At 37.9% G+C, this 24,973-nt stretch overlaps 1 protein-coding gene across 3 annotated transcripts in view; it reads right to left on the reverse strand.

Annotated features, from left to right (window-relative positions):
• Positions 1 to 24,973, reverse strand: part of LOC136875723 (cytochrome c oxidase subunit 4 isoform 1, mitochondrial) — a 60,143-nt gene that overhangs the window by 21,667 nt on the left and 13,503 nt on the right. For 2 of the 3 annotated variants that reach the window (XM_067149294.1, XM_067149295.1), the window contains exons 2-3: positions 5,865 to 6,073; positions 5,406 to 5,598 (exon numbers count right to left, since the gene is read on the reverse strand). In XM_067149294.1, the coding sequence (XP_067005395.1) occupies positions 5,406 to 5,598; positions 5,865 to 6,056 (385 nt within the window). In that variant the 5' untranslated portion in view covers positions 6,057 to 6,073. The remainder of the gene's footprint in view (positions 1 to 5,405; positions 5,599 to 5,864; positions 6,074 to 24,973) is intronic. The other variant, XM_067149293.1, reaches the window with a different exon arrangement.

Genomic DNA, 24,973 nt, shown 5'->3' on the forward strand with positions numbered 1-24,973 from the left:
CAAAGGCTTGCCATTAAAGGCAATGCACCCTCTGACCCTGTTGATACAGAGTTGAAATCAGAGGATGGAAACATTTTTGTTTCCTATTTGCCATCTAATGTAACTTCATTAATTCAACCGATGGAGCAAGGCGTCATCGCAACCTTGAAGGCGCATTATACATATTTAGTATTACGGCCCATTTCCATCTGGCACATAAAATAATATTCAAGATCTTAACCATAGTTTTGGCCTCAGCCACACGGTTATTTACATTGGAAAATACTAGAAGCAAGGTTCAAATACTCAAACAAGAAAAAACACATCAGGACTTACATAGTCAAACAGACTGTTGTTTCAATAAGTTTTAAGGAAGAAGAACCTGTATTTATTATCTAAAACAGTATAAGTCGCATATTATGAGGAACTAAGAAACTGTGTTAAAAATGACAGAGGTTTTTATAGAAACATCAAATTTCCTGTGTATCAACTATATCAAACCATAGTCTTTTTAAGCACCTAAAAAACAATTCTAGACGCACGAAAAGATACTATATTTTTTAACAAAACATGTTACTTGTATAACATAAAAAAAGGGTTAATACTAACTAGCCAAGTTTTAATATTTTCCATGTAAAATAGGACTTTTGTTTTAAAAACTGGTTAAATGGCAAAAAGTAGAGTCTTTTATCAATTTTACATGATTCTATTGTACATAAGGTATACCAAATCATAGACTTTGCCAATTATATATAAAATAATTTTAGATGCACTAAATAATATTGTATTTTTCAAAAAAGACATGTTATTTGTATAGTACAATGGGCCTATGCTATTTAGCTATATTTTTAATGTTTTTCATGTAAGAATAGGACTTGCTATTACATATTTTTAAATTTTTGAATGTTCCTTGCAATAAAAAACTCAATGGCTGATGATGGCATAGTGGATTGCCGAAACCAGTACCAAAGATATATTTCATGATAAGTTAAATAAATATGTGATGTTCTAAATAGACCATTACGATAACGTATTGAATAGGTGGAACCTTTAGCTTTACTAAGCATTGTAAAAAGCATTATACATAGTCATACCATAAATACTGTCACAAACGTTTAAGTAAACTGACACAAAATGGTTAGAGATATTTTAATATCCTAATAACAAGTGTTACATAGATGCATTATGAACCACAACCACAAATAATTATTCAAAATGGCCACCATTTGCACGCACATAGGCATTAAGTCTTTGTGGCCACTCATCAATGGCATTACGCAACATATCAACTGGAAATTCTGCAACTGCCTTCTGAACAGACTGCTTTAAGCTTTCAATATTGGAATGTATTTTCTTGCAAGCAATCTCCTGAAGCTTGGACTACAATTTGCAGTCCAAAGGGTTTAAATCTGGACTTCCAGACGGCCAATCTGAAGTGGAAATGAAATCGAGAACATTTGCCTCTAACCACTGCTGGGTTGCCCGTGCCTTGTGCACTGGGGCTGAGTCCTGCTGGAAGCTCCAGTTCCGTCCATGGAAGGGGGTGTTGTTGAGATTATTGACCAGTCCCTCAAGCACTGTCTCCTACGACATTTTAGCTGAAGTTTTGACTCCCTTTTCACAGAAATGGAGCTCCGTTGTGATATCAAAGCTAACACCCCACCACACCATAACTTATGAGGGAAGATGACCCCTCTGGATCCTTGGAGCCTTTTCACCAGCTTCTCTAGAGGAATGGGCATATACCCTGTCGTACATACCATCAGCCGCGTAACGCTTAAGTAAGCAGTGTGATTTTAGGAGTCTCTGGCGCTTCAGTTCATTTGTCAGGAGATGTCCTTTGCGTCGTTTGTAAGCATGGAGCCCCAGGTCAATGCTTAACGTGCGAGAGAGACATTTTTGATATCTGTAACTCACGAGCCATCACTGACTGTCTCCTTACCGGATTTCGTCGCACACGAGCCGCCACTGCTTTGATGAGTTCTGGCGTTCGTACTGTGCATGGTCTTCTTTGCCGCGGGCAATATCCCACAGTTCCAACCTCAACAAATCTATTTTTAGTGTGGTAAACAAATTTTCAGCTTCTGGAGGGTTCTGAAAATCTCCCCTGGTGATTTCCCTACCTTGTGTAATGCTATCACGGCCACACGATTCTCATACTCCCCCCATTCCATCTTGAAAACTTCAAACTGACAACTGTACACTTCTGCAGCTCAACCAACAATGACTAACGCCTCACGATACCGGTTTTATAGCTGCTCCCTCAAAAGTTGGGACAGTATTTATGGGAAGACTGGGTAAGTGGTAATTGCTAGGCCTCTTACTTTCCGAAGAAACATTGATGGTCGAGTTCTGGAAAAAAACTCATTCATAAAGAAGCGCTTTATCTTGCCCAGTAATCACGGGATCTAGTAACTGCTCAGAACATCAATCGACCGTGGAGAAAATTGTATGTTGATGTTGAAGAGCTCGCCGACGATTTTGATGGAGATGAAAATGAAAGATTGATGATCAAAGATATCCTGAAGACTATTGAAAATAACATTTATTTTGGACAAGTGGATTAAAGTAACATTGAGGAGTGGCTTCATACTGATGATGTATTGCCTGGACATCACATTTTAACTGATGACGAAATAGTAAATAAAAGCACGAACGGGAACTCTGCAGTCAGCTGCGAAGTAATTAGTGAAAGTGAGGGGGATGGGTAAGAAGAGTGCCTCACAATCGCGTACCGGTTCAGACCGCATTGGAGTCGGCTCAAGGAAATGTTGATGGAAATCTTGGAGCAAGAGGACGATACAGATTTTTCAGACATTCTTGTAATTAGAAAGCTCAAAATAGACATAAGGAAGAAAATAAGTTGTAGGAGTGTGGCAAAAAAAAAAGTAATGGATTTTTATAAAGCAGCTCAAATGACAACAGGTAAATTAATTATTTATGGTCTGCTGGTAATTTAGGTGAATACAGTAGAATCTCGATTATACGTTCCTGGAAACGTTCAAATTACGTGGTCCCGCGAGCATCCTAATTAAATCACGTGGTAAAAATCCTGCATTATCCGTTCCTTGAAGAAACTATTTCCCAGATCAAGCATCCAGAAATTTCAGGCCCATCAACGTTAAATCCTCGATCACGTGTTTTTCAAGAAACTGCAGGCCTATCTCAGGATAGGACAGCTACGTCGTACTTACGGGTCTTGCGTAAACTTTCCGTCATTGAGGTAATTCGAGGAAGTAGCCTACTGTACTGGAAATGCGATCAGCGGTGAACTTGCATAAGGGACCATCTTAACTTCGCATTCGGGTGGTACTGTTTAGAGAATCGTCGGAAATCATAAAGCAAGAGAGTGTCGACAACAATTGGAAGGACACAGAGCGCATTCCGGCAGCTCTACTTCAAGACTGAACGAGTTTCGTCAAATGTTCGTACTTGCAAAACGTCTACATTCTGTCCAGGTTTACAGGTTTATTTTTACTTTTTTCGAGTGTATAGCCGATCAGGTTTTCGGCACTTCCCTCAGGGCACTGTATAGTCACTAGGCTTTCAGGAAGGAATCGAAATTCTCGAGTTCAACATAACCTTTAAATGTCTATGTAGGCCTAATTTACGCGGTAAAAGATTTCCATAAATTGATTACGAACAGTATACTTATGACTAAATGACAATGGAAGATTTTTAAAAAAAGGGGATTTCGCTTTTGTATCTAATGTGTTTAATTTTATTAGATCAGAGAATTTAAAACTACTTGTGGTCGACTGTTTGGCTTGGCGTTACAGCTGTTGGATTTTTCAAAGTTTTCAGGTTTTCAGAAGAAACTGACAAAGTTTTCCCGGTAAAAGTGAATGTAAAGTTACAAGATTTGTAAGTCGCGTACTGGTAATTAATGTTTGAAGCCGGCCCCGCAGTGTAACTTGTTTGCCTCTCACCCGCAGGGCCCGGTTCGATTCCCGACCAGGTCAGGCATTTTTACCCGGATATGAGGGCTGGTTCCAGGTTCACTCATTCCACGATTACCTTTAATTCAGGAGCTATTTAATGGTGATATGACGACCCCGGTCTACAAAGCCAGGAATAACGGCCAAGAGGATTCGTCACATTGTCCATGCGTCACCTTGTAATCTGCACGCCTTCGGACCAAGCAGCGATCGCTTGGTAGGCGGAAGGCCATTGGGGCTGTAGTTTGGTTTGGTTTAAGGGTGTTTGTAAGATTATAAGTATACATATTTCATTTTTGTGATGTTTAGCCAAATAGTTTATGTTATTTCAATAGTTTATGGTTCATTCATTCCTGGATTTTTCGTTTTCCCGTGTTGTACGTTATTTTTCCGTGGTCCCTTCAAAAACAGAGAATCGAGGTTTCACTGTATTCAGTATCTATTGTAGCTTTGACTACATTTTGGTCTTAAAGAGGGTTTAATGCACTGCATTTTAAGGTTAAACGTTACATATTTTATGTAGCTTAAAGTCCATTAAAATTAGTAGTAAGGATTATCCATTTTTGTTAAATTAACCATTCACCCCTTCCCGGGCATTATTATTATTATTATTATTATTATTATACAATCATTCATTACTATATAAAAAAGTAAACATGAAGGACTAACTATCAACATGGGTCATTAATAGACTATACGTCATTCACTAGAAGTTTATGTCCAAGTCATAGTAATATGTCAATAAAAAATTGTAAGATTTGGCCAAAAAATTCTTTCTAACACCTCAAAGTATAAAATGTTCATACAAATTAAAAAAGTTAAACTTGCGATGTGTTCTCGTTGGATGAGAATTACACCGTTATTAAAAATAGAACATTGGAGGTTTGTAATCCATTGTATGCATCGTATTTTTAGTCTTCACCGATCCCCAAACCAATGTTGAATCGGCTAATTTTTACTGGTCTGTTTATTTTTAAGCGTAGTAAAAAGGGACAGGAATGTTTGTTATATAGATATTGGTGTGCTGTTTATTGCAACGTTATGGATGAATACGGTATGTCCCTTTTCATGTCACACTTTAGTGCCTAGTTGTGCTTGTTGCAGTACAGAGACCTTTATTCTTCGTGTTCTTACTTCTAATGTTATACGTACGGCTGAAAATGCTAGACATAACGAGTGAAACATGTCCCATTTAATGTTTGTATTGTGGTAAATGTCCTTTTAGAGACAAACATTTCATGTATTGAATAGGTGGATATAATAACAAGAAATTGTAACTAATATTAAGTTCAATACGGGCAAAAAACATGAAAATGGTCTTATGCAATATATCATGTTAAGGAAACGATCTGTTCAATGCGTGTGCTGGGCAAAAGAAGAGTTCTTACATTAATGAACTTTTGAGCATATGGGAATACTTAATGACAAAATTTTACAATTTAAGAAAAAAGAAGTTAATAGTGCTCGTCCCTGAAGTGGGATACCTACCAAATAACTTCATTCCCATGAATATCCACATAGACAGTGAAATAGCAATAAGTGAGAGGCCGATCACAGACTTCCATTCCCCCGTAGGTGCCTTCATCTCTGCAAAGGTTTGGCAGAAGCTGGCTCGGTACAGGGCTTTCTTCTCCTCCAGATTTAGTTTCCGCCAGTCTCCCTTTTCCTTCTCTCGCAGAGCCTACAACATGAACAAAGCTTACTGTTTACTCACATGGTATTTGGTTTACATTCCTTCAGAAATATTACCTGCAAATCATAGACATTATAAACAAATTAGTTCACACCTGTAAAAGAAAAATATACTTTAAGCCTATACCGTTAAAAAGAATACCAATGGTTGTGTCTACAATACAACTTAAGAGGATTATTTCAAAACTGTGTCATTCACAGATGTAGTCATAGCGTCTTGACTATTTTGTTAAAATAAATCAACAGCCAACTTACCTGAATGTCAGGAGAATTTTCCTTGAAGCGGATTGCTGGCATGGGAAAATCCACCCTATCAACATAGTTGGGTTGACCATTAAAACCAAAACCAACCACCTCGCGATTTCCTATCTTCGCCCTGCTAGTGATACTGGCGGTTTGCATTCGCTGCGCTTGCCGCAGCGTCGATGATAACAAACGACTCGCCATTCTGGATGTCAAACCTACTGGAACACAGAACAAACAATGATATTTTTTTAAACACTCACTGAGTTGCAATAAGAAATGTTACAGATTTTTTAAAAAAATTTTAACACACTGGTGACTGGATCCGAACGGACGCTACTCCCCTCTATTGGCCGGATAGTTCAAGCTTGCGATAAAATATTTACAAGGCTGAACTCAAACTCATGTAATGCGAAAACTATTCTAGATATCGACCTCAAACTTTTAAATTAAGAACTGGACTATCTTTTCAGAAGTTCCTGACTTTATCTATACCTACTACACGCTGAAGTGCTATCTATACTCGACTTATGTGCATCTGAGTCACTGCTGTATTCCAACACACTTGTTTTCCACAATTTGACATAGGACCAAAAGCACCGTCAGAATCACTCACATAATTAGATATATCTAATTCAGTCTCTAGGTGCATCTGACTACTGGTCTGTACATAATTCATCACAAATATCCATATCTGTTAACAACTGTACGCGCTGCGCTCAGATGACAGTTGCACCAAAACTCCAAGGAATAGCTTGACATTTCTGATACTATTTTGTTAAGAAGGTTTAAAGAAAAGAAGATGATGGAGCAATAGTCGCCTTATACTATTTATTCCATGACTACAATGTTTAAAACAATTTTGCCACCAGATTATAGCAGTGATCAAGGAAACACGAGGTCCATAAAACCGAGAATTCTTGTAACAGTCACATACAGTCAGCCGAGAAACTACGAGAATCCTCAGGGCCTATCCCCCAATGTGTTCAAATGACTGTTAGGTTCTTCAGTCTGCCAAAACTAATTCTAATTTTTTTTTTTATTGCTATTTGCTTTACGTTGCACCGACACAGATAAGTCTTATGGCAACGCTGGGACAGGAAACGCCATAGAATGGGAAGGAGGTAGCCGTGGCCTTAATTAAGGAACAGGCCCAGATTTTGCTGGCGTGAAAATACGAAACCACGAAAAACCATCTTCAGGGCTGCCGACAGTGGGATTTGAACCCATTATCTCCCGGATGCGAGTTCAGTGCTGCGCGCCCCTAACCGCATGGCCAACTCATCTGGTGAATATACAATTTATAAACTACCTGAAAAAAGATACAACATAATTACATTAAATTAACATGTTTGTTTTTTCAATATAACTCTGTTATGATTTTTCTTTTTTCAGGTGGTTTATAAATTTATTTATTCAACAAGAATTGCATGACCTCAACTATGCCGGTTACTCATTTTCTCTTCCCAACACAGTAGGTTCAAAACCTGGTTGAGGTAGCTGCCATTCGTTTAAACATTACAACTCTACATTGCTGGCTTTCCAAGATCTTAAAGAACATCTGCACAACAAAATACAGATATTCATTCACATTTTTACGTGTCTGATGATATTGTGATCACAACCACAGGATCTAGTTACATGTGAAATCCAAGCCAAGGAGTGATGTTCTGCATTTCCGAAACAAAGAAAACATGTATATTTTGTTAGGAGGGGTGAAAAGGACTGTAAAAGTGGTTTAATCCTATTTGTGGGGATCCTTATATCTCAAAATGATGTAAAGGACGTGAAAATTTGTATTTGGAATTTTCTTTCAAAGTAAAGAAACACGTATTCTTTTGTCTTCAGAAAATCCACTTGGGGGGGGGGGGGGTGAATGAATTGAAAAATTAGTTTAATTCTTTGCATCTCAAAAACTAAAGACATGAAAATAGGTACTTTTGGCTATGGAGGGATGGAAAATGGCTAGGATTGGGAAGGTAGCGGTTGTAGCCTTAATTAAGGTACAGCCCCAGCACTTGCCTGGTGCGAAAATGGGAAACCATGGAAAACCACCTTCAGAGCCGCATGGTGGAATTTGAATGCAAGCTTACAGCTGGGTGACCCTAACCACACGGCAGGCTGAACTTCAATTTGAGAATATTTAAATATAACATTTTCTTTATCAACAACTGGTATGCCTCTAGTATTGCCATTAATCCTTAAAGAAATTCCATCTAGATTCCATACAATTTTTTGTGGATCTTTATGAGAAAGTAATTTCAAAGGGGTGTTTTGTTGTCATGCATTAGCTGGGACTTTAATTCAGAAATCCTTAAAAAGACCACTTTCACATATAAAGCAAATGCAGGTATCAACAGCAGTCTTTTCATTAAGTAGTATGACAGCAAGTGTTTCCATGTGGATGAGTTTTCGTCCAAGATCAGAGACATCCACATACTCGGTAAGGAAGTGGGCCGACAATGGCTCCACATTAACACACAGGAGTGGGTGTCGAACTCTCCTCAGGAAGTAAGAGTAAGTAGAGTTTCCATGACTTATCCTCAACCTGCATAAAACTACAACCTCTCACCATGATGACTGGGAAGAGGACTGCCACACTGTACTTGTCCTTGCCTAGTTGTACTTCCTCTTAAAACAATCACCAGCACCACTGTGACTGCCCATAGTCTGTTGGGGACTTAGATAGCTATCTATTCCAACTGACCTAGAAGGCACTTACACAGGTCTATGTGATAGTGATAATGCTTCTGCTAGACTCTCATTTGATGAGATACAAAATGAGAGCGGTAAAGTGCAAGAAATCTGCGTAGGAGTTAGAACACCAAATACAGAGAATGAAGAACCATACAGAAAAATGCAAAGCAACTGATTGTAATGATGGGAGTATGATATAAATTTAACTTTGATCTGCTGTCTTACCATCAACTATTCATTGTTAGACTTTCTCACAATAAATCTCAAGTTAACACCCTCTTTTTTAAATTAATATAAATAAAATCGTAATAACCATGCCTCTGTACACTGATTTAGGAAAAATTTCCTCAAAGTTATCTATTTCAGGCGCTATAAGGATCACTACAGACTTTTTAGGTTTGATGTGTATTCTAGTGGACATTGCCCAGCAGCGGGCGCAAGTAGAGCTGCCGACACATTAACAGAGTGAAGACAGATGGCAGAATGAGAGTCTGAGCAGAGTTACATCATCTGCATGTTTTTACTCTGTTTCACTGAACCCAGCATTCACCAGCCACTGCATCGCAAAGCGAAGCTCCTAAAACATTGTGTGAAATCTTGAAGGTCTACCAATTTGTTCTGTGGCATTCCAAGACTGATGTTCTTAAGTTAGGTACCGTGTTCTGAGCATTTTTCCTTAATTCTTCGGTTAAGACGTTTATTCATGGTACCATTCAGGATTTAAAGTTAAGAACTTCATATTTGGGTTCCGTATTGAAGCAGAATTCACATCAAAGAAAAGTACAATAAGTTCCACCTTTTCAATACATATATATTATGTGACAGTTTTACGTTACAGTTAAACCTTCACATTTTTATACACTCGGGACCGGTTTCGACAGTGTCCCTGTCATCATCAGCCAAGAACAATTAATCGAGGACATTAAACCTTACAATATTTCAGGTATGATATAACAGTAAATATAAAATTATACATTATCTGTCTACAAAAGGTGTGAACATGTCCAAGTAAAAAATCACGATTAAGAAAAATCATGTCCTGTAGGGTGTGCCTTTATAAAAATTTCTGATTAAAATAACGTGTTAAAAATCTGCTATTATATTATAGCTATAGCAGAATATGTTTATAGGTATAAATCTATGAAATTTTGGCACTCAAGACATATAGCTATGTTTGACAAGTTAAAGGTGTTCAAACATTTAGTTAAATGGTGTTCCACTTAAAATATGTAATGCAGTTCAGCTGAGGTTGTAGTAAATATGTTTGTAGGCTTGATTTTGGTATTTTTAACACTCGAAACATATAGCCATGTGTGACAAGTTAAAAGTTGATAAAACATTTAGTTAATGATGTTCCACTTAAAATATATGGTAAAGTTCAGCTGAGGCTACAACTTGGACTTGAGGAGCAGATGATTATATAAAATATCAATATAAGTAGAAATGAACAATTTAAATGGGTCACTGCTTGTTGATGATGATCAGCAAGTCCTATTAAACAAATATACGTGTCGACATGTGGTTGTATATCATCTTGTTGAGAAGTAATAAAAGTCCTGGCTGAAATGGTGCTTGTAGATCTTATATTGTAGGTTGTGATCATATAAATTGATTAGAAGGGATCCTGATCCAAGTCGGAACCTATAAGAAATAAAACGCGATATAAAGTTACCGTATTTGAGAAACGAAAGGGAGTTAAATTTCGCGAAGTATTGGTAAATGAGAAACTCACCTCAGGTGCCAAGTTGATGGTAGACGGAACGTAGTGGAACTGACAGGCTGAAAAGAGACGATGCCTAGAAGGGAGCAGAGAAGGGCGGAGTTACTGAGTTAGGGGAAGGAGGCAACACGGTAGAGGCGGGACTGTGATCAGGTGGGCGCGTGCGATGGTAGGGGAAATATGTAAGCATGTTGTGTATTGTTTTGAAGATGGATCGGTTTTTTGGTATTTTAAGAGTGTTCATTATTTTGATAAAAGTGTCAAAAAGTATTGTAGGTTTTTCGGAGAGATCGTTAAGGTTAAAATTTGGGTTATTGTATTGATCAAGTGAGATGTAGAATTGTTCGGTGAAATCGAGTATGGGGCCTTTATTTATTATTTCAATGATGTCTATGTCGTTATTCATACCATAAAATTTATGTTTATAATCATGTATATGTTGGCCTATTGCGGAAAATTTTTTGTATTTTATCGCATTTACGTGTTCAGTATATCTAATTTTGAACGATCTACCGGTCTGTCCAAGGTAGGTGCTAAGACAGTCGTTACAGTGGAATCTGTAAACGCCTGATTTATCAGAAGGGTTAGAGGTATTGATTGAGTTAGAATTGTATAGGATATCTAGATTTCTGTTATTAGTTTTAAAGGAGATGTTAATCTTCTGTTTCTTAAATATATTTGTAATTTTGTAAATATTACGGTTGTAGGTAAAGGTTGAAAAAGATTTCGATTTAGTAGCTTCTTTAATTAGGTTCGATTTTGGGCGATGTCTGAATTTGCTGATTATATTTTCTATAAAATTCTTGTTGTATCCATTATGAGCTGCGATATTGCGTATGGTATTTAATTCTTTGTTAAGGTCTGATTTCGACATTGGGACATTAAATGCATTTTATGGTATGAATAACGACATAGACATCATTGAAATAATAAATAAAGGCCCCATACTCGATTTCACCGAACAATTCTACATCTCACTTGATCAATACAATAACCCAAATTTTAACCTTAACGATCTCTCCGAAAAACCTACAATACTTTTTGACACTTTTATCAAAATAATGAACACTCTTAAAATACCAAAAAACCGATCCATCTTCAAAACAATACACAACATGCTTACATATTTCCCCTACCATCGCACGCGCCCACCTGATCACAGTCCCGCCTCTACCGTGTTGCCTCCTTCCCCTAACTCAGTAACTCCGCCCTTCTCTGCTCCCTTCTAGGCATCGTCTCTTTTCAGCCTGTCAGTTCCACTACGTTCCGTCTACCATCAACTTGGCACCTGAGGTGAGTTTCTCATTTACCAATACTTCGCGAAATTTAACTCCCTTTCGTTTCTCAAATACGGTAACTTTATATCGCGTTTTATTTCTTATAGGTTCCGACTTGGATCAGGATCCCTTCTAATCAATTTATATGATCACAACCTACAATATAAGATCTACAAGCACCATTTCAGCCAGGACTTTTATTACTTCTCAACAAGATGATATACAACCACATGTCGACACGTATATTTGTTTAATAGGACTTGCTGATCATCATCAACAAGCAGTGACCCATTTAAATTGTTCATTTCTACTTATATTGATATTTTATATAATCATCTGCTCCTCAAGTCCAAGTTGTAGCCTCAGCTGAACTTTACCATATATTTTAAGTGGAACATCATTAACTAAATGTTTTATCAACTTTTAACTTGTCACACATGGCTATATGTTTCGAGTGTTAAAAATACCAAAATCAAGCCTACAAACATATTTACTACAACCTCAGCTGAACTGCATTACATATTTTAAGTGGAACACCATTTAACTAAATGTTTGAACACCTTTAACTTGTCAAACATAGCTATATGTCTTGAGTGCCAAAATTTCATAGATTTATACCTATAAACATATTCTGCTATAGCTATAATATAATAGCAGATTTTTAACACGTTATTTTAATCAGAAATTTTTATAAAGGCACACCCTACAGGACATGATTTTTCTTAATCGTGATTTTTTACTTGGACATGTTCACACCTTTTGTAGACAGATAATGTATAATTTTATATTTACTGTTATATCATACCTGAAATATTGTAAGGTTTAATGTCCTCGATTAATTGTTCTTGGCTGATGATGACAGGGACACTGTCGAAACCGGTCCCGAGTGTATAAAAATGTGAAGGTTTAACTGTAACGTAAAACTGTCACATAATATATATGTATTGAAAAGGTGGAACTTATTGTACTTTTCTTTGATGTGTACCATTCAGGAGGCCTGGAGTTTGAATCTTAACACTTAAACTGACCACTGTCAATGTGGTAATTCCACAAGCTTCCCCCCAAATTTCAGGGAATTGCTTGGATAGCATCTCGCTTAGCATACCAAAGCACCTATCCTAGCTGTCTTCATCACCATAATCATCAATTCCCCCTTTCCAGCTAATATTCGTCCTGCCTCTCCACGATTCCTCATACAACACTGTATTCTACTCCAGGTTCCGTTGTCCTATGCTTTTCTTCACAGAGTTACATCCATCGTAATCTTTGTCTCCTTCATCCTCTCTTCCGTGCCACCTGTCTTTCCAGTGCTCCTCTTGGCAGTCTTTCTTCTTTCATCCACTTGACATGTCCAAACCACCTCACTCTGTTCAGTTCCAGTTTGTCATTTAGTTTTTTGCACATTTGGCTCTTTTCATACCGTCATATTGATATAGACAATGAAATTTCGCAAAGACCATGAGGAGACTCATAAAATAGCGATGTACAAAAATTTAGCTGACATTTCGAACGGGAAGGTTTTGAAATCTTTATACAAAATCCGTGTAACAACGCAGCTTACTGGACAACCCTTGCTTCTTGCTGGTTCGCGCTGCACACGGCGGAGTGGAGTTGCAGTTGTGCTGTAAAAAGAGAGGATGAACTGGCAGGCTGCCACGTGTCACTTTGTACGGAACGAATGTGAAACATAAATGAAGTGTTTTAATCGCATGATAAAAACACAAATATTTTTGGCACCATGCACAATGAAAATGCACTTGTAGCCACAATGTTCTTCACAGTTTTCTTTACTTGGATAGCAATACTTTGCAGGCACTTTGAACTCGGGAGGTCTCTGTTGTATAAATGGTTGCGAACCACGAATATTTAAACATGTCCTTGAACTGTGAGGAAGAAAATTGAAAATGAAGGACTGCATTTTCAGTATGCTGTTTATCCAATAAACATCAAACTGAAAGTCTTCACATGTCGGCACAACGTCTATCAAGGGGCGATACAAAGCCTTCCACTGCCGGAAGAAAAACTTAATAGTTATGAATTTCATTGGTTCCGTATTGAAGTGGGTTTAGAGTAAATTAAATTCTTTCAAGGTCCACCTATTCAATACAATGACGTTTTATTGTGATTCAATCACATATCAAATGGTACTAGTTTCGACATCTATGTGCCATCATCAGCCTTAAGTACAAATTAAACAATTATATATAGTCCTAAAACATCTAAAACACATTTTAACACATTATAAAATACAATTACTGTAGTGATACATGAGATAAGTTAAAATTATGTTACAACTGATTGCTGTAATATAAAATTCTTAAAATTCCGGCTGTTCGTTACATAGTTCAGTCTGTGTACATCTGGGATAAGTCAATTTGTGCTGTTGTATGCTGTCTATGCGAGTGACATTTATTCACTTGATATTAGGTGGTTCTGCAATAAAAGTCATTGTATTGAATAGGTGGACCTTGAAAGAATTTTAATTTACTGTAAGAAAAACTTGTCCAAGGACTGTATTTTCCCTGTAGTGCCAGGAGAATTTCTATACTGTCGCCTGGAGGAATGTCTTCAAGACAGCTCTTATCACTACAAATAATCCAGGAATCTAGCACTAACAAACACTTCTCTTCTGCAAATGGGAAGGATTCTTTGAACCAATACTTTAATTCCTTTTTTCCCATTTCCGTGATTTTGTGGCTGTTACAATTATATTTCTGGCATGAAACATTTCTCTGCAAACTCTGTGACAGAAAGTTCCAGTTGCCTCCTGTAGTACAATGAATAATTTTGGGAAGAGAGTATCGGCCATACTAATTGTAGGCATAATTGTACAAACGGGTGAGTGCACTAACTGATTGAACAACTGTTTCTGTATGTTTCTCACCAACAAATGACAGAGTTCGTTTTGCGCATGAAACCACTCTGAAGAAGGGGTGTAGTCTAAAAATCACTCTGTAGCCGCTTCCACAAATTACTTTGCGACTATCTTTTTCATCTTCTTGCAGATACGTACGGGATACAAATTTAGTCATTTTTTCCTACTTTTTATTCTGTACTTTTTCTTAAAACGACTCAACTAGCACATGTGCTGAAATTAGTTCGCCCACTTTTGCAGGTCTTCACTACGTACATTCTGCTTCAGTCTTCTTGCTTCTGTAAAGGGAGAAAACAATTCTGTATACATCAATTTCCTGTGTTCAATGGGGCTTACTAATGTAGATTCTAATTGGTTCTTCCATCTGTACAGTTGTCATAGTGACGTCACCTTACAATAACTTTTGCGAACAGAGGTTAATGAAAGCTGCTTCTTACTCCCCCCCCCCCCCACCTAATTTAACCATAAATTTACAGCTTTTCTCTTGTACCCAAGATCTACAGTTCGCTTCACTTTCTTCTGTGGACTGGAAGCATAGCTTGATGTACTAGATTAGCTATGCGACTGCAGCGTGTCTTCTTGATTTATGAATTTCATTTTCCGTATTGACATTTACCAATCGTCATAAAAGGAAAGAAAAATTCCACCTAATCAATACTTTACGAGAAAAATGTATTCATTAGGTGGTATTTTTCTTTCCTTTTATGACGACTGCAGTGTGTCTTCACTGGATTGACGGGAATCAGATTTGGGGCTCAAAATTGGATCCGTAACGAATCTTGTTCCTGGCAATGACGTGCTGCCTTCTCTTTCAGATAATGTAGATGAGGTGCCACTGCTTCCACTATCACTTTCACTATTTCTCTCCATACGTGACTCCGAGACTATGCTGGCACCCATGGGATGATTTTCAATTAGTTTGATCACATGTCGACTCATCTCCCTTTCTTCCGAAGTTATTTCACGGGAAAAGAAGAGACTTTTTTTTTTTTACAGAAATAACAAAGCATACTCTTGAACATTAACCGCATTCATGACTTCTCTTTCAAATGAACATGTGTCAATTGGCCAGCGCAGAAAGCTCACAGTAACCCGGTCGCTTAAGGTCACCAGGGCTGTCCTCGGCGAGCTATACGCTCATGGGTGCAATTTTATTAAACATTTCCGTATTGATTTCAGGACCTTACAGATCAAAATGGCAGTTAAATTTCTGTACATTGCTTTCTTATGGACCCCTCATCCTCTCTACCAAATTTCATTATCGATTTCAATACGACAGTATAGACAGTTCCCTTGCCAGGAATTTTATTTCAGCTGCCTGTACTATACTCTCATCTCCCTCGAGTCATTGTCCAAGGTTTCAGCTGCTGCATGTGTTATTATAGGTAAGTAACACCCCTTGTACATTACTTCTTTACCCTTCATTGGTACACATTTATTCCATATTAAGCACAGTACCTGGTGGTAAAAGGTACTCCCCACTTGTATTCTTCTACCAATTTTCATATTGCCTTCCATCTTCTGTCAGTTCACTTCCCAAGTATTTGACGTGCTCTATTTCCAGTTCCTTGTCTCCAATTTTGATAGCTCCCTTTTTCTTTATTTCCTCTACTCATTACCATAGTCTTGGTCTCTTCCACGTTGACCCTCAATCCCCATTGTTCAATCCTCTTATTCAGTACATTCAGCTGTCATACCTCCTCTTCATCATCTCCCCAGACCACATTCTCATTTCCAAACACCATGACATTCATTCTTTCCTCTCTATTATCTTCCCTTACTGCCTTTAAGATGTCATCCATCAACATTATGAAAAGTAAAGGTGACAACACACTCCCTTGTTTTAGTCCATTTTCAATTCCAAACCGTTCTGTGCTACCCACTGTAGTCTTCACACTTTTTTTTTTTTTTTTTTACAAGTCGCTTTATGCCACACTGACTTATGGTGGTGATGGGATAAGAAAGGGCTAGGAGTGGGGAGGAGGAAGCGGCCGTGGTCTTAAGGTACAACATCAACATTTGCCTAATAAGGAAAGTGGAGACCACTAAAACCCATCTTCAGGGCTGCCAAAAGTGGGGTTGCTTTTATAATTGTTATTAGTTCCTTGCCAATGCCCCTGTGTAACAGGTTTTCTCAAACTTTTGTTCTAGGGATGCTATCGTATGCTGGTTCTGAGTCTATAAAGTCATTACTATATCCTTCTTATTTTCCCAGCTCTTTTCTATGATCTGTCCCGGAATGAAAATTGGTTCTACTGTTGACCTTCCACTTCTGAATCCAAACTGTTGCTCTTGTAACTGACTTTCCACCTAGCCCTATACCCAAGTAATAACAGCAACACACACTTCCACAGTTAGAAAGAGAGGCATGACTCTGAGCAAAGCCAGTGCCAGTGAACTTGCCGAGCTGCAGAGAGCGAACAGCAGATGAACACCAGACAAACGGATCAAAATCAATAGCAGGCTAAATACTTGGCTGCTCAAGGTGAGGATGCGAGAGAGGAGAGACTCTGGTCCAAGTGTCCAAGAATCAAGATAAGAAAAATATAAAACTGTCAGTTCAATTTCAAAAGCAGTTTGCATATTGGAATACTGAGAGTGAAGAGTTGGAGTGGTGATTACTGTTTTTAAGAGGAAGTACAACTAGGCAACCATCTTCTATACAAGACTAATCAGAGAGAAAAAATGAAACGGATCCGACACTTCAAAAAATGAAGGTATCGGCCAAAGAAAGACGACAGCCATGACAGGGTGTGAAAATGAAGGACTCCCTAGCCCTCGTAAACCTAATAGCGTCGGGGTCGAAAAAGAACAAGAGTTGACCAAGGAAGGTCGGATAGGATAGATGAAAGTGAGGAGCTTGACACAAGTGGAAGCAATTCCAGGGCTCAGCTAAGGACCCCGTGGTTGCCGACCCATGCTCCAAAGTTTACAGCCCCTGGGGCCCCTTTCAGTTGCCTCTTACGACAGGCAGGAGATACCGTGGGTGTTATTCTACTGCCCCCACTCTAAGGGGGGATGAAGAAGAGAGGTATAAAAGAATGACACCTTAATGCCAGCAACAGTCTGCATATCAGGCAAATGAGAACAAAGGTGAGAGACGGGCAAGGCAGTCGGTAGGCCCTGTCGAGGGAATTCCAACCAGATGAAAAGTGTGCTATCAGTGAGAAGATACAGTATAGGCTCTCAGAGATATAACGCGAAATAAGAGGCTTAAAGAAAAGACTGCTTCTATACATTTGAACAAGTCTGCTGAAGAATATCTCGACTGCCTGGATATCGACACACACACTCCATAATCAGATATGCAGAATCTCAGAGAGTTCAATCAATCCCAGTTGTTAGTCAAGGGTAGTATGGTTCCATGGAGCGATAAATGTTGAAGTGCATTAACATACAAATGACTTAAAGAATACCTGTCGACTGCTCTCATCGGTTTCCTGGATAAGGTTTGTAATCACTGGATAGCCCTCAAATAAAACTCAGAAAAAGCAGGGATGTGCTGTTCCTTGGGTAAAAAGTAACATTGGAAAACACAAGACCTCTTTCAAAACCATTCATATCCTTGGTGAATGAATCTAAGTTCAGTGTAGGGTTACGCACTATTCTCAGGTATTCCAAGCACTTCATTAACACCAGATCATATAACAGTGCCTTCTACATGACAAGTTTTGGGGCACATGAGAAAAAAAGAAATATACCATATACCTACATTCAAAGTGCAGTTCAGATCTACTATTTAATAGAATCTTTACATCGGACCTAAAATTACACATCACGGTTCCTGCAGATTTACTATGTAACGAATCTGAAATCTAGGGCAGAACTGAGAATAGTGCGTAACCCTACACTGAACTTAGATATTGTCAACCGTCTGCACCGCATGAGTGTAATCCTTACATCAAGGAGTTAAAAGCTGCTGTGAAAACTACGTCACAGAGCAACAGACACAAAATAGCCATCAATGCTGATTTGAGTTCAGTCATAAGAACACAGAGGGTGTTAACCAGCCAGCTGCTGACGAGGTGGCAGTTCTCTTAGTCACAAGTGTGGTAAGAGGGACGTATTTTGCTCCTTCCATATTGTGCTTCGTAGGATTTCTGAAACCCGTAAATCCTACGATACCCTGCAGTTTCACTCTGAACTGTATTGATTCTGTCACAGGGTCAGAAGGCCTCAGAAGATGATCTCTGCACTTCAGTTTTACCCTTATTGAATGATGATATGGGAAGGTGGGAGAGACCATTTGCTGTCATGCAAATTCTGGGTCAATATGCATGCCAAAACAGACACAAAGTTGATCTACATATACACTCGGCAAAAGGAATAGAGGGGAGAGTTACAGCCATCTGCAAGACGCACTGAGGCAGGATGATGCAGCCTCAAATCTGGGATACCTAGTGATTCCTCCATCCAGTTTCACAGCCGGCCCTCGATACATACACGAGCAAGGGAGGGATACATTTTGCTATGTGGGAAAATATTCATGCTTTAATCTCTTATGGCTATAACTACTAACCCTAAATGAGATAAAAATTGGCAGGCTCTTTACCCTGAAGAGAGAGTATGATTGCCATTGCCTTAAAGAGAGAGTATGATTGCCATTGCCTTATTTAACGGTGTCTCCACTTAAAAGATGAAAAAAGCTGATGCACTTTGGGCCCATACTTTGCTTTATGTACTCTATAGTTAACAAAAGTGCGGTCTACCACACGCACATATTTTGTGACTCGAAAATAAAATAATGCAGTATCAAACTGATGATGTGAAGGGCTGAACTCCCATATTCTATAGGTGATTCTCACTTTCTGAAATTGTCAAAAGACACCAGATTCACAGACAACCAACAGTATTCAACAACAAACGACCAGTTTTCATGGCATTTCAGAAAGTTTTAATGAAGTGCATGTTGGTGACCCTGTTTAGGACAAAAACAAATACAATATAAATAGACAAGCGCTAAATTACAAAATATTTATAAAATGCCTGTGACAACATAAGTACGTGTCATGAAAGTTTCTTCTTATCCTAGTGAACTGCTAAATAATAAGATTTACCATGCATGCACACAAGGGCGGAACAAATATAAACGGCAATCATTTTTTAAATTTATTGCATCAACCAAAAAAATATACACATATATAGAGATCACTTTTCTATCGGATTGGTACGTTTTGATGCCGTCCTGATAGAAAGAAGAGGGACCTGTGCAGAGCCAGTTGTGCAAGAACTCTTCTTCACTTGCATCATCATCATTACAATCACCGAAGACCGATCTCGATAGCTGCAGTCGCTTATGTGCGGCCAGTATCCAGTATTCGGGAGATAGTAGGTTCAAATCCCACTGTCGACAGCTCTGAAAATGGTTTTCCGTGGTTTCCCATTTTCACACCAGGCAAATGCTGGGGCTGTACCTTAATTAAGGCCATGCCCGCTTCCTTCCCACTCCTAGCCCTTTCCTGCCCCATCGTCGCCGTAAGACCTATCTGTAAAAGCTTACAATATAGTGATTATTTTAATCCACCTATTCAATACAAACTGGTTTTGTGTTGCTAGTTCATAATACTACAACACGAATTTACACGGACATGTTTTGCTTTATTTACAAGCATCTTCAGCCTACATAATTGTCTCAAAAGACACCAGATTCACAGACAACCAACAGTATTCAACAACAAACGACAATTTTTGGATTTTTTTTTTACAAATTTTTTTGCTTGAGTATAAATCCATGTTTAGTAATATGTAAAAAACATAGGAATTATGTACACATTAAAAGTATGACAATATGAATTACAATGTTGAATCGAAGTAACCCTTAATTCTAAAATACATTGACGTCCAAAACATAGCAACTACAATTTAAAAATTTGGCTAAAATTGTTTTCACAATGCTGTGGTTGATTGAATCAACTGTAATATGGCTTTAAATTTGAGTCATAAATATAAACTGAAGGTTAAAATATAGGAGCCATTTTTTCTAAAATCCATTGATTTCTGGAACACAGTAACTTCCGATATTGAGAATTTGGTTAATAATTGTGATCTCCAAAGCAATTATTTAAAATCAACTATGATTTGCCTACATGTGTAATTTGAGTCGAAATGATATTCTAAAATTTAAAATCTTGGAACCGTTGGAGACCAGCTTCTAGAATTTTCGAGGCTTGCTGCAGTTTGGTGATTTGATCAGTGAAAAGTATTAGAATAATTAGTTCTTGTTTATTGCGACTTGAATATCCATTGGTAGCAGATTGTATTAATGTAGTTGTAGTTAAAAGGGGGGGGGCTTCTATCCAAATCTTGAGTAGCTGTTTATGTTTCTTTCGAGGTAATAGAATGAGTGAAGCTTCCCTTTGACTGCTGCTACAAAGTCTTGTGGTCTTTCTTAAGTTACTGTGACTAATGTCTGTTGTGGTAGTACGTAATGTGTACATAATTCCTATGATTTTTACATATTATTACTAAACATGGATTTATACTCAAGCAAAAAAAATTTGTAAAAACAATCCAAAAATGACAGGTCTTAACCTTGAGACAATTATGTAGGCTGAAGATGCTTGTAAATAAAGCGAAACATGTCCCTGTGACTACCAAGAGTGTGACGTGTTAGAGTCTGACGTTTCTTCCTAACTCAGGTTGTTCAACTTAGGACACACTCTCCTACTTCCCCTCCACACGCCCGCTCAGCGTAGCAACTACCAGTACTTGTTTTAAAGCAGATGCACACTTACCTCGGTAGAAGTGAGTCCGTCTCCGCACATCGGGGCCAATAATAAGTAATACGATTTTATTACATTACATTATATTTATTTCATCTTCCATTTCACGTTACTTACACTTATATTATTTTTTATTTTTTCATTTTATTTCAGATAAAATTATATCCATTACCACACAGAACTTTACCATCACGGCACCAATCTGACTTTAAATTCTGAAGCATTTAAATTTTAGTATACCATGTAAGGAATGCTTATTAAGTTTGCAACAAATCTTTCACCAAGGAATACAAATCAAGTGTGCTTTTCACAACAAATGATATTTTAAGATTTCATAAGCAAAACTGGTATTTTACAAGAACATCAACAAGAGAAATATGGACAATTTGACTGTTTTACCTGTCTCATGACTTACAATTTTAACAAAATTTGAAGATCTTATTTTAAATTGTCAAAAATTTTAATGTGTCTTTCCAATTTTAATATTTATTTCTGATATATTAATATCAATTTATTATTAGCTGATGATGTCCCTTAGAGGACGAAACATGTCCTAGATATTAATAAATTATATATTGTATTGAATAGGCGGACCGCTTAATTATAATATTTAAGTTTATCTTGAATATTCATTGATTAACAATGAGATTTACGGACATTTGGCAAACACGCTGGATTAGAGTAGGATAGCGCTAAGCGCAAGCGTGGGAGAAGGAAAGAGAGACGAACAGTTTGAATGAAAAAAGAGAAATGGGGCTTTTACGTTTTTCCAGGCATTTTTTCCAATTTTTCTCTTCGTAAAAACCTTACTCGGACTTCGACGAATATTTGAAAGAAAGAATTAGCCAAACTGGTCCAGCCGTCCCCGAGTTTTGCGCTTAGCAACACATTTAGCGATTCATTTTTATTTATATAGATTAAAGGTAAGGCTCTGAATATCCCCAGGATCCAAGAGGAAAGTTCATCTTTGAATTCTGGTCTTCCAATCCTGCATTCATCAATGGTTATTGATACTACAACCGCACATTGAGCAAAAGGGGTATCCAAGGATCTGTGAAAAAGGATAGGAACACAACAGAACCACAACACAAAAAAGGAGAAGTATGTATGATTCCGATAGAACAGAGGATGCACGCAGTAGAAAACAGACTGAATGGAGGAGACAAGAAATGATAAAGAGGTCAGCATGGAAACCTGGGCTGAGGCAACAAGGCAGAATCAAACTATTATAACAAAGGGGACAAGACCAAAAGAATTATGCTCACTGAAAGCAGGGAATAGTATGCCATGGCTTTATGTTGGAAAGTTGCACCAGACAACTACTGATGATGACTTGATATCATACCTTAGAGATAATGGGATTGATGATGTAGGATGTGAAAGGTTGGAAACTAAGAGAACAAATGTTGCGTTCAAGATTGGTTTCTCATTAACCACCTCCAACAAGTCAACAAACCTGAGTTTTGGCCTGAACGAGTTACTGTTCGACTCTATAATTTTCGTCACTTACAAGACAGCGGTATCCATCTTAAATCCAGACCCAATACACACAACTATTCAGGGACTAAAATTAGTAAATGAAAACCTAGCACAGATAAAATGTATGACATAGAATATTGAAGGATTAAGAAATGCTGGAAATAATATTCCTACTGATCTATTTAATGGATATGATGTAATAATCTTGACGGAAACCTTTCTGACATCTGACTGGTCAGCGCTCAACCTCTATGCCATACATAGTTTCACGCAACAAGGTAATGCAGGTCGTCTTCGAGGGGCATATCCTGTCTTTTCAGCCCAAGAATGGCACCATTATCTATAATTTACAAGACTAGCATTGTATTAGTATTTAGGACAACACGTGGAATCTTCATGGGGGTTTATTTTCAACCAGAACTTCAAGAGGAAGAAGTAAATGATAGCCTCAGTAGGGCAATAACAATGGGCCCCAAAACAGAACACAGTGATTGGAGATCTAAACTGCAGGATAGATTGTCTGACACAGAAATCTAAGGCTGTGTTAAAGTACCTTGAAGGTGAAGTTATCACTACTTAGTAGCCCGCATGACAAGACATTTCTGTACAAAGGGTAGTAGTACTAAAGACATCTTTTTTAGTAATAGGAAAGGAATAAGGTCTTTTATTACCAGACCCCTAATGAACATAATCTTCAGAAAACACCTTCCAGTAGCGATAAATCTATATATGGATTCAGTAATACCGCAACACACTAAACATAGAACCAAAATATATAGGAGTCTAGATATGGTTCAGCTTCAAAATGATCAAAGTCAAGTTCCACAGATTATACAAGAGATTAACAGGGCTAACATAAATGACGCAGTAGTAAAAATGGAGATTAAGGAATGACTAACAGAAAAGCCAAACCATGGTTCGATTCAGCAGGTTTTTTGGCTAGAAAAGAAACAATATTGGCCTTACATAATGCAAGAAAGTCTAGTTCTGAGGCAGACTTATCAGAATATGCTGATAAAAGGAAAGTATATAAGGATATCATAAAGGAGGCCAAGACTAAATTCTTCCTGCAAAAAGAAAGGAAAATATTAGAAATGGCAGAAAAAGATCCATTTTCAATATTTAAAAAAAGATCACCAAAGTTCCCTAGAGATAACGGTATGGATACTTGGGAAACATTTTTCCACAGTACTGCAGTCTAAGGACACTAGGCCAGAGATTATAGTCAAACAAGCCCCTGTAGAACTTAACTATTCACCCAGGAGGTAGAAACCGTGATACTTCAAAATAAGGACAGAAAAACCGGCAGACCCGACGAGATCCTTAATTAACATCTTAAAGCTAGTTGGCCTGTACTCAAAGAAGTTTTAACATACCTGCTAAATCAATGCCTCATTCAAGGAACCATACCGGATAGATTGAGAGAAGAGACACCTGAAGTACTATATAAAGGAAAAACAGATTCAAGTAACCCAAATTACTTAAAATCCTGATGAAACTCCTTGTGAAACAATTATTGCTATTTGCAGATCTAATTATTCCAGAGGAACAATTTGGTTTTCGTGTAGGAAGATCTACACTACAGGCAGCAAGATGTTTGCATGACAAGATTACAGAAACGTTAAGGCATAAACGAGGAAAGCTCTTTGCTCTATTTATAGACTTCTCTAAAGCACTCAACTCCATAAATAAGACTATGTTGCTGGTAAAACTTCAAAAAGTTGGGATACCGTCCTACGTCACTCGACTACTCAGAAACATTCTATCAGAAAACTAAACTAGTCATAGACGATAACATCACGACCTCTATTCCTTTACTGCAAACAGTTGGGAGTGCTCCAGGATGATCCATTGAGCCCTCTATTATTCTATATAGCGACTTATGATGTGGTAACAACCACGAGAACTGAACACGTAACAACGTACATATATGCAGATGATGTGACCCTGGTTTCGAGAAGCCGAGAAAGACTTCAGGAATCCTTCAATAAACTGACAGATTGGACAGAGAAGAATGATCTTTTGATCAATGACAAAACTGTGAGCATCGTGTTTAGGAGAGGTGGAAGAAAATCCAGAGACGATGTTATCTACTTGAAGGGAAGAAAGCCAGAATCAGTGAATCAATTTAAATATTTGGGCGATACACTTTAAACCCGTGGGGAGTGTTCTGGAGTGCACATGCGAGAGAGGATCACAGCGGCATTTATAGCAATAAATGACATCCCTCGCCTAAGACTTATCTGTAGAGACTGCGATGAAGTTATTCAAACTCAAGATAATTCTAACAGTTACTTATGGTTAAAACTCACATGGAAATTCCTAACTAAGAACGACCTAGTAAAGCTGGA

Source organism: Anabrus simplex, chromosome 6 (genome assembly GCF_040414725.1).
Source record: "Anabrus simplex isolate iqAnaSimp1 chromosome 6, ASM4041472v1, whole genome shotgun sequence".
Lineage (NCBI taxonomy): Eukaryota > Metazoa > Arthropoda > Insecta > Orthoptera > Tettigoniidae > Anabrus > Anabrus simplex.